Here is a 15,125-nt window from a genome sequence, read left to right on the forward strand (position 1 = left end):
CTGAGGCAGATACTGTATGTTTCACAGATAAGGAAACTGAGGCCCAGGAAAGTGAACCAGCTTGTCCAAGGTCACATGCTGAGGAAGACAGTTCAGAACCCCATCTTAGGCACTACAGTACTCTTGCTCCCTGTGCTTCTGCACAGAGCCCCTTCCAGAGCAAAGCTTGTGGCATAGGGAGGACAGGGGTGGCTCTGGCTTCCAGTTCTGCCAAGCTGGACATATGAGAGCAGACACCTTAGGTGGGAGGAGAGAAGAGTGGGAGGGCCCATGAAGGTGGGATTTGGTCTCTTTGTAATGTGGATTCTTTTTTGATTGTCCAGAAAGAGAGAATTCGAAGAAGCACAAAATAACAGGCTGTTATAACGGACAGTAACTTTTTGGCTGTTTCGCCTCAAGCAATTCATGAAATGCTATTAGAGGTCCTCAGTCTGACATCTAAAAAGCTCTGAAGTCCAAAGTTTTCTAAGCTTGTTGTAAGCAAGACCTGACCTGAACTGTCATGAGACTGTTTATCGACATTATTTGTCACACTTAGTACAAATATATTTGTATTTCCTTGCACAGTCATTGAGCATGGGGTACTGCTCCAGACACAGCCATTTTTCCTCTGTCCTGTCAGTCAGCAAACATTTAATGAGCACCTACTATATGCCTAGCTCTCTAGGCACTAGGGTTACAGAGGTGACTGACACATGTAGTCTTTGCCCTTGTGGAGCTTAAATCTTAAATTCTAGTGGGGGAATGAATTTAAAAAACATCAGGTAAACAAAATAATTATATTTTATTAGACATGCTACAAAGAAAACTAACTATAGGTATTGTGTTGAAATAGAGAATGCTGGGGGACTCCCTTTAGATAAGATGATTAGGGAAGGACTCACAGGTTAGGGGACTTAAGCTGAGACCTAAGTGTGAGAAGGAGCCAGATCTGCATAGAGTCTGGCAGGGAGAAGCAGCAGATTCAAAGCCTGAGGTAGAAGAGAGCGCAAGGAACTGATGGCAGAAGACCACCATGGTTATAAATAAGGAATGAACCTCTTTGTTCTTAAAGATTTTTCCTCATTTAGAGTTATTTCCTTAGGGAAGATGCCCAGAAGCAAAATTATAGGGTCAAAGGATATCAGCATGTCGAAGACTCTCAGTATATATTAAATTTGATTGAGATTTTAAACTCAATCTGTGATGTAGTCTAAAACTAATGAAAAGTGAAATAATTCATCATTGTGTGCAGCGGAGTACATAGTATTCTACAGTTGTGTCTCCTGCAGATCACGTGCCTCTTAGATAATATTACCGGATATACCAAAGATGTGTAGGTACCAGGAATGATTTTTGAAACGGTCATCTTAGTATCTGGATTGAAGAACAATGGTCTCTTTTTTCCCACTAGGCTGTGAAGCTCACCAGCTCTCGAACCCAGCTACCTTATGAGTATTACTCACTGCCCTTCTGCCAACCCGGCAAAATAACCTACAAGGCAGAGAATCTGGGTAAGTTCTCTCTCACTGCTGTCAACCTGTCCCAAGGGGACCCCAGATCTTTTCATAACAATACCCTTACATAGCACTTACTATGTGCTGGACGTTGTTCTTTACATGGTTTACATACATATTAGCTTATTTAATCCTCATAACGGTCTTCAAGAGGTGGCTGCTGTTTTTATTCCTATTTTACAGGTTAAGTGACTTGCCTCTGGTTATACTGTTAATCAGCGTCTAGGCTTGACTTGGAATGCACATAGTCAGGCCTCAGACTTGAAGCCCTTGGCTATTGCTTAGACCAGCTCTCCCTTGATTTCTGAATATCATACTGTCTCTCCTGTGGCTTCTGTAACCTGTTCTGCTTTTAACTGATTTCCCATTTGCCCCGAGAATAGTTGCCAGTAGTTTTTGCAGCTGCAACTTTTACCCTGAGATAACTCATGGATTACAGTCCTAACCTTACCACCAAAGTTTGCAACGAAATATCTTGTTTTTATTATTTTCTCATTGCTCTAGTATATCAATAGTTTTTGGAAACAAATGATGTTCTATTTATAGCATTCTATTTTTAGTAGTGATGTTCCATTTACAAAATATAATAATTCTTGATTGCTGAAAATATCAAATCCTAGAAAATGTAGCATTCCTACACATGATGTTAATATTGTACTCAAACAGTTGTTAGCCAAAGATTCATTTGATGAATCTGATTTATATATACATTTCTGTTATATTAGGATTAGAGACAAGTTCTGTTTAGAAATAACTCTAAGAACAGTTTTTATATTTTCACATTGAAAACCAGTCAGATTTGCTTCAGCCACAAAGAGCATGTTTATGTCAAATTAAATTAATGCTGGCAGCGAGGTGCACTTTTTTTTCTAAACTGGAAATGGGTTAAGAGAGCGAGTGATCACCTCTGGCCTTACATCACCATAGTTCTTGCTAAGTTGTGCAAGACTCACCTCAAATAATGTGTGAAGTACCTAGGGCAGCGTCTGGCACAAGTGTTCCATAAATAGCAGCCATATTATTCTAATTCAAATAATTCTCCATTTGACAGAATTTCAGGCTTAAAAAGACATTTGGAGACGTCTATTCTGGACACAACTATTAGTACTTACTCTGTGCCTGTCTCAGTATTAAGTCCTGGAAATAAAAATATGAAAAGATGCTCCCCCTTACTTTAAGGAACTTAAGAGACTTGACTCTTTTCTGTTAGGAAGGAGAAAGGAGGAAACAGATTCAGGAGCAGGCCCCTATAAGAACTGCCTTCTCTGTCAGGGCTACCTGTGGCTCAGATGTTTCTGGAACCCCTAGCTTTTAAGTACATTTACTGCTAGATATTGGATGTCCCAGATCAGCTGGAGACAGGCGTTGGAGCCAGGTTAACTGAAAACTGGCAGCACCACCTGTCTCTTGAGTCTTGCCTCATACTATTGAACAGAGATTGGTCTCAAGGCCTGGGCAGACTCCCACTATCTGGGCTCCTTCTCCCACCTGCCACTTACCTTTCTTTTCTCTCCATACCACACTGTGCTCCAGCCACCTTGCCTTACTGCCTGAAAAGCCTGACCAGCTTGGTCCTCCAGGCCTCCTGACATCAGGCCCCACACAGCAGCTCCTCCCTTCTTCTGTGAGCTACCATGGATTCATTGGCAGCCCAAGGCTCTGCAATTGGGCACATTTCAGTGTGATACTGGGTGACTTTCACCTCTCTGAGCTTCTGCCGCTTCTTTCATGAAGCTAAGAAATGTTTCTGCCTCATAGAAATGGAAACTTCTGTGTACAGAATTTATTCTGCCATATTGTTTCTCATTCCATCTTTGCGTAGTGCCTCCCTTCACAGCCTAGTGGCTTTTTGAGCATAAGGGTCATGTCTTACATTCCTCTTTCTCTCCTCCACTTCCAACCCAGTGCCTGACACAGTAGACATTTAGTAAATGTTAGCGTCCTGCTGAGTGGAGCAGAAGCATCCATGGTTGAATGCCTGTTAAATTGTAAACCTTGTCCTCTACATTATCATCATCATCACCGTTGATACTTACAGAGCTCTTCCTATGAGCTGGGCACTCGTCGAAGCACTTCTGTGCTTTAACTTAGTTAATTCTGACAACAACTCTTTGATGTAGCTACTCTTACTATTGAGACACAAGGAAATGAAGTCACTTTCCCTAAAATCCCTACGTCTAATCTAGTTAGTGACAGAACCCAGGAACTCTGGACCTAGAGTCCATACCTTTAAGCACTTCACTCTGCACATTATCTTAGTTGATTCTTATAGTAACTCTGCACACCCTATTTCATAGGAGAGGGAGCAGCAGCTTCAAGGTTCCGAAAGACTTGCTCAGGGTCACGTGGCCAAGAGGTGAAGAAATTAAGATACTACCCCAAGTTTTTAAACTCTAAAGCCAGATTCTATCTGTTGTCCCAGGCTCCTTTCTCTAGAAAGGCGCAGTTGGGCTGCCTGCGAGCTGTGCTTGTGATTATCACACTGATGGAGATTCATTCATCTCATGGCATGTGTGTTGGAGCGTCTGTGGTGGATGTACTGGAGTACAACATCAGACTGTCTTAGAGGGTCCACATTCATAGCTTGCTCATTTAGCCTGGCTGGCTACCTGCTGCCAGCTTTAAAAAGTTAAAAAGAATACTTCTGTATTGGAAGTGAGCCATTCCAGACCAGTATGTCCTCTTTCTTGGTTTAAATTTAATTTTTAAATATCAGAAGTGATACCTGCCTTACTTGGACTGCAGCCCTATTCCTCTCTCTGTGTTCTTCCTCTCCTCGAGTGAGCTTGTCAAACTGTAAAGAAGTGGACAGGAGGGCATGGTATGGAGGAAAGAGCTCAGCGGTTTAGCAATATCACAATCCCCTCTTGTGACCGTGAACAAGTCACTGTCCCTGTCAGGTTCTCAGCATTGTTATCCGTAAATGGCAACGGATGACCTGAATCATTTCAGCAGTGGACCATGCAGATGTCTTATTAGTGTCCTTGTTCTCCACTGGCCAGTTCTTCCCTGAGTTTTACAGACTCACCTGCATTACTAGTTTTCTAAAATGGGAAAAGGGGAAGAAGCCTTCATCCAGGCCCCTCTTTGTTCTCTCCCTCTCCTAGTTGGCCTTATCCACACTTGCCAGGATTTCTACGTTGCGTAGCTGAGTGGTACCCCTGCAATGTGCAGCTTGTGATCCTGCTGCTTACCGTCTACATACCAACAACTCACAGCTTCAGTCGATAGCCCTGACCTCTCTGCTGAGCCTTATATCTGGATATCTGTCTACTTGACATATCAAGTCAAACTTGACAAACTGAAACAATGCTTTCAGTCTAAATTTGCTGTTCTTCCTGTTTTCCTACTTAGAACCTGGTTGTAGAACCTTTGTCTTTCCAATATACACCAATTCTCACTCATCCCTTTTATCGGTACCAGCTCCTCTAGATTTCACTTCCTCAGTAACTCCGAATCCATGTACTTGTTTCCACGCTCATCACAACCTCTCATCCAGCAACCCATCATTGCCCACTTGCGTGACTGACTGCCATCACCCCCAGCCAGTTCCTTGCATCTTTTATGTTTGCTTCACAAAACATCCAAAGTGATCTTTCTGTAACCAGAATCAGATAGTGTCTTTCTCCATCCCTATTAGAAACCCTTCATTGGCTTTTGTTGCTCTCTGGATAAAGTTCAAACTTCCAGTGTAGCACACAGGCCCCCTGAGATGCATCTCTAGCCCATCTCTCCAGTTCACCTCAAGCTACTCTCTCCCTTGCTCTCTGCATTACAGCCACACAGGCCTCTCAATTTTACTATGCTTCCCCCACTCTCAAGGGGTGTTTGCACATACTGTTCCTTCTGTCTAGAATATTCTTCCCCTATCTTTTTACCTAGTTAACGCTTCTCTTTACTTACAGCTCATTTCAAGCATCACTTCCTCAGAGAAGCTTTCCTAGATCCACTCCCCCGTGTCTAGAGCAAGTTCCTTTTGTTATCCGATATACTCTCATTATCCTGATTATTTAATCTAAGTCTGTCTTCCCATTAGACCATAAGCTCCATTAGACCATAAGCTCCAAGTATGTCTGTTCAATATTATATCTTTAAGATGCCCAGCACATAGCCAGTACCCAGTATGTGTTTGGGAATGAATGAATGAGAGAATAAAGACTAGGCAGAGTGCCATATCAAATAGGTCCACACAAGTAGGCAAATGTTAGACCAGGTATGTGTGCAGACATTTGTCTTACCTGTTGGCTTTTGTCAGTCTCCTTCAGCTTGCCCCAGTTTCATATCATCACAGTAGAGTTGTTAGAATGGCTCAGAACGAAAGCACCATTGGGTTTAGTTGATAGTTCCTAACTGCTTGATGCCTGTTAGCATGACATCTGGCAGCAGATTACTCTGAGGTAGGCATGCAAGGGACATGCCAGTTTATTAAGTAAAAAGATGCTTTTGCTAAAAATCTCAGGTGCTAGATTTTACCCCATTTCCCTCCCTGCTTGAATCAGGATCTGAAGACACAGAGATAAATAGGAAACACTGTCTACCCTTAAAGAGCTCATAGTTAAGGAAGCAGAAACTTAATATATCATTACTGTGCAAAGTCACATCATTGACATAAGAAAAAGTGCAGAGGTAATGCCGATGATGAAAATAGTATTTGTTGCTGCCTACTCTGTGTCCGGTACTTTATTTCTCACTGTGACCCTGTGAGGTAGATATTATCATCCCCATTTTACAGATGAGAAAATTGAGGCTTACTGAGGTTAAATGACTTACTAAGAAGGCTAAGAGGGTAAGTGGCAGAGCCAGTGTTCAGTAGCAGGCAGACCTCTCTCTCCACCATTGAATGATGCTGCCTTTGTGCAGAGAGAAATCAGGAGGGAGTGATGAGCTCTGTCCTGAAGAGGTCAAGATGGGCTTCTCAAGAGTGAAATAGAAGCTGAGCTGGAAGTGTGAGGAGTTTCCCAGGAACCTGGGCCAGGAAATTACACTCCAGGGCAAAGGATTCCAAAGGGGTGGAATGAAATGGCATGTTTGGTGAGCTCTGAAGGGTCTGGTGCTACAGAGCACAAACTGGGAGGAGAGATCAATGGGTGAGAGTCAGGGCAAGCTGAGCCCGAACAGGTCGAGTAGAGCATGGAGTGCCAGGCTACAGAACTGCTGAGGGCGCTCTCAGCCTTGGTTCTCTGTGGCTCTGCTGACTCCAGCCACCACAGGGCTGAAACTCTGAGCTCCATCTGTCTCTCTTACGGCAGGAGAGGTGCTGAGAGGGGACCGGATTGTCAACACCCCTTTCCAGGTTCTCATGAACAGCGAAAAGAAGTGTGAGGTTCTGTGCAGCCAGTCCAACAAGCCAGTGACCCTGACCGTGGAACAGAGCCGGCTTGTGGCCGAGCGGATCACGGAGGACTACTACGTCCACCTGTAAGTCGTCCTCTGCTCCCTGCCGGCCTTGAGTTCACGTGGGGAGGGCACTGATGGGAGAAGCGGTCCAGAGGGACTGAGCGGGGCCTTGGGTTTCCAGCATTGCCGACAACCTGCCTGTGGCCACCCGGCTGGAGCTCTACTCCAACCGTGACGGCGATGACAAGAAGAAAGAAAAAGATGTGCAGTTTGAACATGGCTACCGGCTTGGCTTCACGGATGTCAACAAGGTAGAGTGTCTTGGTGTGCTCAAAGGGCTGCGAGAGCCACACCCCAAAGTCATGAGCATTTGGGGCTGCAGAGAAGCGGGAAACATTTAACTCTAGGCTTATAACAGAAGAGATGAGGCTGGCTGAGGCAAATTCTTCCTCGTGCCCCTGGGCGAGGCTCTGGCAGATGCTACATAGGAGGTGCCATGGCCCCTAAAAACTCATTCCATGTTCATAACCCCCAAAAAAAATCTAAGAACAAGAACATTTTTTGAGGCACAGCCCCTGACCTCAGAAAGCTGTCATAAACAGAAAGAGAACTGACAGTGTAAGACCTTGAATCCTAAGTTCCAGTACCATGATGGTCAATGCCAGAGGAGTTAGGAGGCAGCTTATTGTGCATTCGGGTTGTCTTAGAGGAGGTGGGCCTTAAAAAATAGGTAGACTTGAGCTGAGTGGAGTTGGAGGTGGCATTCTAGTGAATGCTGTAAACAGAGCTGCAGTGTGGGGACTGTTCATGGGGCAGGGAGGTCTCAGGGAGACCAGGCGAACTAATGTGTCTGAGAAAATGGTGATAGTCAAATGATATAAAGCTTTGAATGCCAGGCTAAGGGATCTGAGCTCTTCTTTAGTGAGCCCCAGGGAGCTCTAGAGTGTTTCTGAGCAAGGGAGAGCTATGAGGGCGGTGTTTTCAGAAGGTTGGGACAGCTGGGCCTGTTCTACCTAATGCCTAGAGTGGTCTCCTTGAGTAAGTTTCTGGTCGTTTCTTGGCTACGAGTTATTTTGTTCTCTCTGTTGCTCGATTTTAGATCTACCTGCACAATCACCTCTCGTTCATCCTTTACTACCATCGGGAGGACCTGGAAGAAGACCAGGAGCACACATACCGCGTCGTCCGCTTCGAGGTGATTCCCCAGAGCATCAGGCTGGAGGGTGAGTGGGGAGGTATGACCAGAGGGGCAGGGTTGGATGGGCCTGGGCTTTTACACCCAGGGTAGTTTCTCACACTTGATTCCTGAAATGGCTAATAGGCCCTGGTGTAGCATTTGGGCCCAGCCAAGGTAGGATCACTACATTCCTGTTAGAGAAGGTGGGGGTCAAGGGGAGAGCTGACATGTGTTGTATCCTAGCCTATGTGGTGATAATAGATGAGGAACCACAGACTCAAAGAGGTTGGTGACTTAGATGAGACCAAACAGCAACTTGGGGCTTGGCTGGGCTGCTCATAAGACCCAGCCAGCTTCATCTGGGTTGAAGAACAAAGGGCAGTGTACAGACAGAGCTGTCGGGCAGCTGGTGTCTGTGTTTCTCTTCTTTTGTGTGAATGATTGGCATAGACTAAAATTTGCTCAGGGGGAGCAGACTTAGTCCAGTTTCACCTCACCTGTCAGCACTTTCTTACCACAGGCGTGCTTTAATTTAGGAGGCCTGGCCTTTTGTCCACAGTAGTGGTGGGTTTCTGGGGGGTTTTCATTGGTTTGTTTTGTTTTTAAGCTATGGAACCTAGTTTTCAAAATTGTACACAGAAGTTTCATATAAGACATCCTATATTTTCACAGTGCTATTCTCCCTCTCCTGTGCCTCTCATGAGCACAGCTTTATGTTTATCGTGTGATTATTTTGACATCATCTCTGCCCCCTGGCTCTTTAAGGTTAGACTGTCTCTTTTTCTCATCATTTTATCTCCAGCACAGTACCTGGCACTTAGGAGGTGCTTATGATATGTTTGTTGAATAAATGGATAGATACCAGGATGAGTGAATGAGTAAATGAATGAAGAAAGCATCTGAGTGAGTGAATTACTGAAGTGCCAGAACTTTGAGGACTGAGTGAATGAGTAAACATGTGGTAGACGAATCTGTGTTGTTTTGCATATCGAGTGAGATTGATTGAATGAGTAAATGAGTATTTGAATTGAGTGAAGGAAGATTAATTAATTAAATGAAGGACTCAGACCTCTCCCCCACACACCTGTCTGCAGCCCCTAAGGTCTTTTGGAAGGTAAGGACTCTGGGGAGTGCAATTTTAAAACTATTGTTACCAGCTGTTCTTTCAGCCTCCACTCAGACCCTGGATGCCACTCCTTCAAGCAGCTTCTGAGGGCACCCCCCAGAACAGCCCTTGGATAATGGCACCAGCCTCCACAGGAACAGACTAAGTCTCTGTCTCTCACAGACCTCAAAGCAGATGAGAAGAGTTCATGCACCCTGCCTGAGGGTACCAACTCCTCACCCCAAGAAATTGACCCCACCAAAGAGAATCAGCTGTACTTCACCTACTCCGTACACTGGGAGGTGAGAAGGGGCTGAAGCCCATAACAGGGGAGGAGGGTTCTGGTCTGGGCAGGACTTTTTTTAGCGGGACAACTGACTCTTTAAGTGCTTATCACCCCACCCCTTATCAGGAAAGTGACATCAAATGGGCCTCTCGCTGGGACACTTACCTGACCATGAGTGACGTGCAGATCCACTGGTTTTCTATCATTAACTCTGTCGTGGTGGTCTTCTTCCTGTCAGGTGAGAGATCTATGTGTTAGAGAGTGGAGAGGACAAGAGGGTGAGAGATAAAGGGCTGAGGCATCACATCACTCAAGGGGGACTTGTAGGGTGTTCTCAGGGCCAAGTGTGGGTCAAAAACAGATGTTGGGGCTCTGAGCGAGGTGTCAGGTATACAGAGGTAAACAATATTTGGTCTCCGCTCTGGAGAGCTCCCTAGGGGAGACGGATGCATCTCATGCACACGTTCAGTCAGCAAGACTTCGTTGTCTCATTCTGTGCGGGCACTGTGCCACATGCTGGCGATATGGCAGTGAGCAAACCCAACCCAGTCTTTACCTTTACAGAGTCTATCTGGTGGTGGGAGAGAGAAAGTAGTGGAGTGATCAGTGCTATGAAGCAGATAAACAGGGTAACCAAATACATAGCCCTCAAGAAAAGGGGAAGCCTACTTTAGATAAGACTTCTGTAAAATGAGGAGGAGCCACCATTCAGAGACCCAGGGAAAGACTGGTCCAGCAAGGGCCACAGCCCTGCAGTGGGATGAGCCTGGCCAGAAACCTGATAGCAAAAGCGTAGTGAGCAGGGGGCAGGGTGGTAGGCAGAGGTGGAATGAAACTGATGTATTATGAGAAGTAAAGATAATGCTAGCTACTGTTTATTAAACATTTAACCCATGGCTCAGCTGCTGTGCTAATTAATAAGCACTTTATAAGCATCTCAATCCTTGAAGTCCCATAAGCTAAGCCTGAAAATGTTAAGTTAGTTTGAGGTCATGCAATCCATTGTCTTAACCACACCGTGCTGCCTGAAGAGATAAATGGGGTGAAGGGGGAGCTCTGAACTGTTTGGGATGTTGAAAGGCAGAGGTGCTCAAGATGAGTCTTGAAGCGTGAGTAGGATTCAGGGCAGAGTGGGGCATTCCAAGCAAAGGGAATTGCCTGGGTAAAGGCATGGAGTTGAGAGAGGTGTGGCAGCAAAGAACCAGCGGTGAATGAGAGGGGAGCCTGGCAGGACCAACCCATGAAGCAGCTGGGGTGCCATTATCCCTAGAATTAAAATCTGTGTCCTCTGGCTGCCCACACCCATCCTAGCAGCTCTTTCCTTCCAGGTAGCTGGGGTGCAGCTATGCCCAGGAGAGGACCTGAGGTGGCTGCATAGCCATTTCACTGGAGGAAGTCACACGCCAGCCATCACTCAGTGAAACACCAAGCCCAAGAGGGCATGCAGCACAGAAGACTTGGTTGGCACTGCTGATAACCCTTCCTCTCTTGTTTGTTTCAGGCATCCTGAGCATGATTATCATTCGGACCCTCCGGAAGGACATCGCCAACTATAACAAAGAGGATGACATTGTACGAGGTCTTGGCTGGGGAGGAATGGCCTTGGAGAGGGAGGACAGTCTAGCAGTAGGGCTCTAGGCCTGCCGGTCCAGGAGGGGTGTTTGTGTGTATATGTTATCATTGATAGAGTAAACCTTTAAAATATTGAAAAGGAAAAAAAAATGTTTAATGACCCAAAATGGTGGGGATAGGCTTTCTAATGTCTAAGCATAAAAATAATGGACGAAATCACAGAAAGAAAACTTGATGAATGTAACATTAAAAATTTAAAAACTGTTCTGCATGTCAGAAAATATAAACAAAACAAAAATGAAATGGCAAAACAATGTTTGCAACACACTTGGAAAAAGACGATATAATTTTTTGAAAAATTGGTATAAAATCTCTTAAACAGTCTAAAATCTCTAATATGATAATGAATTAAAAATTTAGAGGATCTGTACGTGGAACTATATACATGGCTAGTAAACGTGAAAAACTACTTTTACCTCAGAGGTAACCCCCACAATTACAGATTCAAACAATCATGAGATGACAATTTAGAACTTTAAATTAGCACAGATTTTTTTTTCATATAATACTAACTAGTTGTGGGCAAGGTTAACATGAAATAAGCACCTTCCTGTGCCACCCATGCAAATGTAAACTGGTAGTTTTCCAAAAAATAATTGGCAGTACATACCATATAGTACATACTGTAAAATAGTTAACTTGTTTTGACCCAGTAATTCTTCTAGAATTTTCCTAAGGAAAGCATCAAAAACACGAAAATGTGGCCTAGAAATAATAATTGCAGCTTCATGTATAATCTAAATAAACTGGATATAGCCTAATATTCCATAATGGTGGATTGGTTATGGCATAGCTGTACAATGAAAAAAGTACACAGACATTAAAATAGTAATTGCAAAGAATATTTATTGGTATGAGGAAATGTTCATGATCAAACATCAACTGAAAATAAGTATTCAGTAAATAAAATATTCATTTCATTGTTTAGAAATTATGTATATTATATACACATATACATACATAAAGGACTAAAGGAAATGAATCAAAACAGTGGTATATCATTAAGTATGTAAATCATTATTTTCTATAACTTTTCGGGGTTTTTTAATCTTTGAGCGTTTGAGTTTTATCTTTTGTTGTTTAGTCTTTCTAGATTTTAAAAAATTTTTCAACAGTAAACATTTATTACTTTTTGTTCACTTGAATATCATGCCATATACCAAAAATTTTTACTCTTTTTCTAATATAAGGAAGAGCACATATTACTGAAGAGCACATATTACTTTTATAATCATTAAAAAAACTGCTGTATGTCTCACCACCCAAGAACTATCACAGTTAACATTTTAGTATATTGATGTTTACATTATTTTTCCATGCATTAAGTTTGTGGAATTTGGGGATATTTTTTTCCCTTGTATGTAGCTGTAAGCCTCATGTTTGTGCCCTCCTTGTCCTATGTGACAGTTCTCTGGGAAGCAGTTTGTCGTGTCACTTACTCTTTTGTGTCATTGGAGCTGGTTGACACCTGAGCGACCCTTGGCTCTAGTCAGAGTGGGTCCTCAGCGATGGTCCCTGCAGGAGCTGCCTTCTCCAGAGCCAAAGAAGCAGCCTCACTTTCTGGCCTTTTGCTGCAGGAAGACACCATGGAAGAGTCTGGGTGGAAGCTGGTGCACGGCGATGTCTTCAGGCCCCCCCAGTACCCCATGATCCTCAGCTCCCTGCTGGGCTCAGGCATTCAGCTCTTCTGTATGATCCTCATCGTCATCTGTGAGTGGGCCCAGCAGGCCAGATGTGGGAGGCTGTCACCAGAGCAGCATGGGCCTGATGAGGGTGGGCTTCCCTCCCTGCCGAAGAGGGCATATCAGCATCTCTGGGCCAGACAGAACCATCCATCCCAGAAAGGCTGAGTTCTCTCAGCCCCAGGCCCTGGTGGTTTGATCCTCCTCAGAGCTAGATAGCCCACTATGGCCATTCCATCAGTGAAGCCATGCATCAATGCTGTGAGCTTGGCCTCCTTTGGCAGTTAGGCTTTAAGTGACTTACCCAAGTTAGGACTGGAATCAGATCTTTTTTCTTAAAAACAACCACCTCCCCCCCAAAAAAATAATATATAGTAGTTACAGACAGTTCTGAAGTCATTCTGCCCAAAATATTTTCTTTCTTTTTTTTTTTTTTTTACCATTTTAACAATCTTTTAATCAATGTATAACATCGTACTAGTTTAAGGTGTACAACATAGTGATTTGATATATGTACATATTTTTCTTGTGATGAAGACTTATAAGATCTAAGCTCTTAGCAGCTAGTCTGCCTAAATCTGTGTCACAGCCTCATGTCTCCAAGCTTTGTGACCTTGGACAAGTCACTTAACCTCTGTGAGCCTCAGTTTCCGCATCTGAGAAATGGAGAAACTAACCTCCACCTCGCAGAGCTGATGAGGCAGATTCAGTGAGCTGGCATTGATAATGCTCTCGGCTCACTGTCAGGTTGGCTGCAAGTGCTCCGTGGGCTGGAAGCTGCAGTTAAGATGCAGCCAGCTGGGGTGCAGCAGTTGCTGCACCCCTCTGAACCCCAGCTAAGATCCAGCCTTCTCCTGCAGAGAGGAAGGGAGTACGCTGTCAAGAGGGAGCAGGGAGCCTTATCTTGCCCCATATGCCCAGGGCCCTGTCAGCCAGCCCAGGATGGGGGCTCGGGGCGGGGGCCCTGGTGATCAGCCACCGTGACTTTCTCCCTGCTCTCCCTCCATAGTTGTGGCCATGCTTGGGATGCTGTCGCCTTCCAGCCGGGGAGCTCTCATGACCACGGCTTGCTTCCTCTTCATGTTCATGGGGTAGGTGTGCCTGAGTGGGCTCTGGGGGCTGACACACACCACCTGCACTCCAGCTAACAGGTGTGGATCCCTGCCATTTCCCACAGGGTGTTCGGTGGATTTTCCGCTGGCCGTCTATACCGCACTCTGAAAGGCCATCGGTGGAAGAAGGGAGCCTTCTGTGTAAGTGTCCTCAGCTTCCTCCCAGTGTTGGTGAGGAGCTGAGAAGCTTCTTCCTGAACTCCTCAGGAGCAGTGTAGAGCAGACCCTGGGAGAGTTTGGGGGCCAGAGGCTGAGCAGCAGCACGGTGGGCTGGGAGGAGCACACCCAGGGACAGGAATGCTGGACTCTTACCCACAAGTGCCGCAAGACCTCTTCAGGCCTTAGTTGTTGCATTTATAAAATGAGGAGATTGAATGAGTTTTAGCCTACATTGTCTGATGTCTCAAGCAAGAGAAGAAATAGAGGATTCAGAATAACAGGATTTAGCCACCAAGCCCAGGTGTCAAAATTTAGAGTCGAAAACTGATCAGGGCTGCTGGGAGCATACCCTGCCCAGTGGTATAAGGAGAGAGTTGCCTGCCAGGGCCAGAAGAGGCCAGGCCCCTCGTCACCGTCAGCCTGTTTTCCAGACTTCGGTGCTTCCATTGAAGGCAGCTTTTGCCCTCTCTGTCCTCCACCAGACCATAGAAATTGAAGGATGCCTAAGAGCCAACCCTACCTCCCAAGGAGCCCTGAGCCCCTTCTCCCAGAGCAAATGAGGCCTTTAGAGGACCAGGGAGACCCTTGGTGCCACACTCCAAGACTCTTTAGTTCTGGCATTCTGAAATCGTCCTCAGGGAGGGGAGCTCAGACTGTTTCAGCTCTGGCTGCCACACTCCTGGCATATAGTAAGCCATCCATATGGCGGAGCTGTGATGGTGATTATTCTGGAAGGATCAGAAAAGTTTCCATAATTCTTGACATATCAAGCATTTTTCTCAAGCAACTGTGAATGATCTACAGAGGCATAAAATCCTGCCTCCTCCTCCCCTAGTGACTTCTCTGGTGAAATCTCCCACCAGATACCCTCCAGGATCTCCCTCAGCAGTTCCCACACCAAACCCATTCTACTTCTTGCACCTGGCAGCACCATCATTCACCCAGGCCCCAAAGCTTCCTTAGCTCTTCTTCCTCATGCCCCACCTCCTCCCAGATAGCAAGTGTGGGTTTTCCTGCCAAGTAGTCCATGAATTTCCTCCCATCTCTATCTCCAGAACTCTTGCCTAGATTTAGGCATCTTTACCTCTCACCTGGATCCTTGACTGTCCTAGGCCTTTCTGGTCTCCCTGCAAGATTCT

General features: G+C 45.2%; 1 protein-coding gene across 2 annotated transcripts in view; it reads left to right on the plus strand.

Annotated features, from left to right (window-relative positions):
• TM9SF4 (transmembrane 9 superfamily member 4) overlaps positions 1-15,125 on the plus strand; it is a 48,979-nt gene that overhangs the window by 22,353 nt on the left and 11,501 nt on the right. For both annotated transcript variants that reach the window (XM_006921708.3, XM_015597059.2), the window contains exons 3-12: positions 1,394-1,493; positions 6,746-6,914; positions 7,015-7,144; positions 7,933-8,056; positions 9,299-9,417; positions 9,528-9,639; positions 10,903-10,973; positions 12,611-12,743; positions 13,725-13,806; positions 13,893-13,968. In XM_006921708.3, the coding sequence (XP_006921770.1) occupies positions 1,394-1,493; positions 6,746-6,914; positions 7,015-7,144; positions 7,933-8,056; positions 9,299-9,417; positions 9,528-9,639; positions 10,903-10,973; positions 12,611-12,743; positions 13,725-13,806; positions 13,893-13,968 (1,116 nt within the window). The remainder of the gene's footprint in view (positions 1-1,393; positions 1,494-6,745; positions 6,915-7,014; positions 7,145-7,932; positions 8,057-9,298; positions 9,418-9,527; positions 9,640-10,902; positions 10,974-12,610; positions 12,744-13,724; positions 13,807-13,892; positions 13,969-15,125) is intronic.

The sequence above is a fragment of the Pteropus alecto genome, unplaced genomic scaffold (assembly GCF_000325575.1).
Source record: "Pteropus alecto unplaced genomic scaffold, ASM32557v1 scaffold45, whole genome shotgun sequence".
NCBI classification, from domain to species: domain Eukaryota; kingdom Metazoa; phylum Chordata; class Mammalia; order Chiroptera; family Pteropodidae; genus Pteropus; species Pteropus alecto.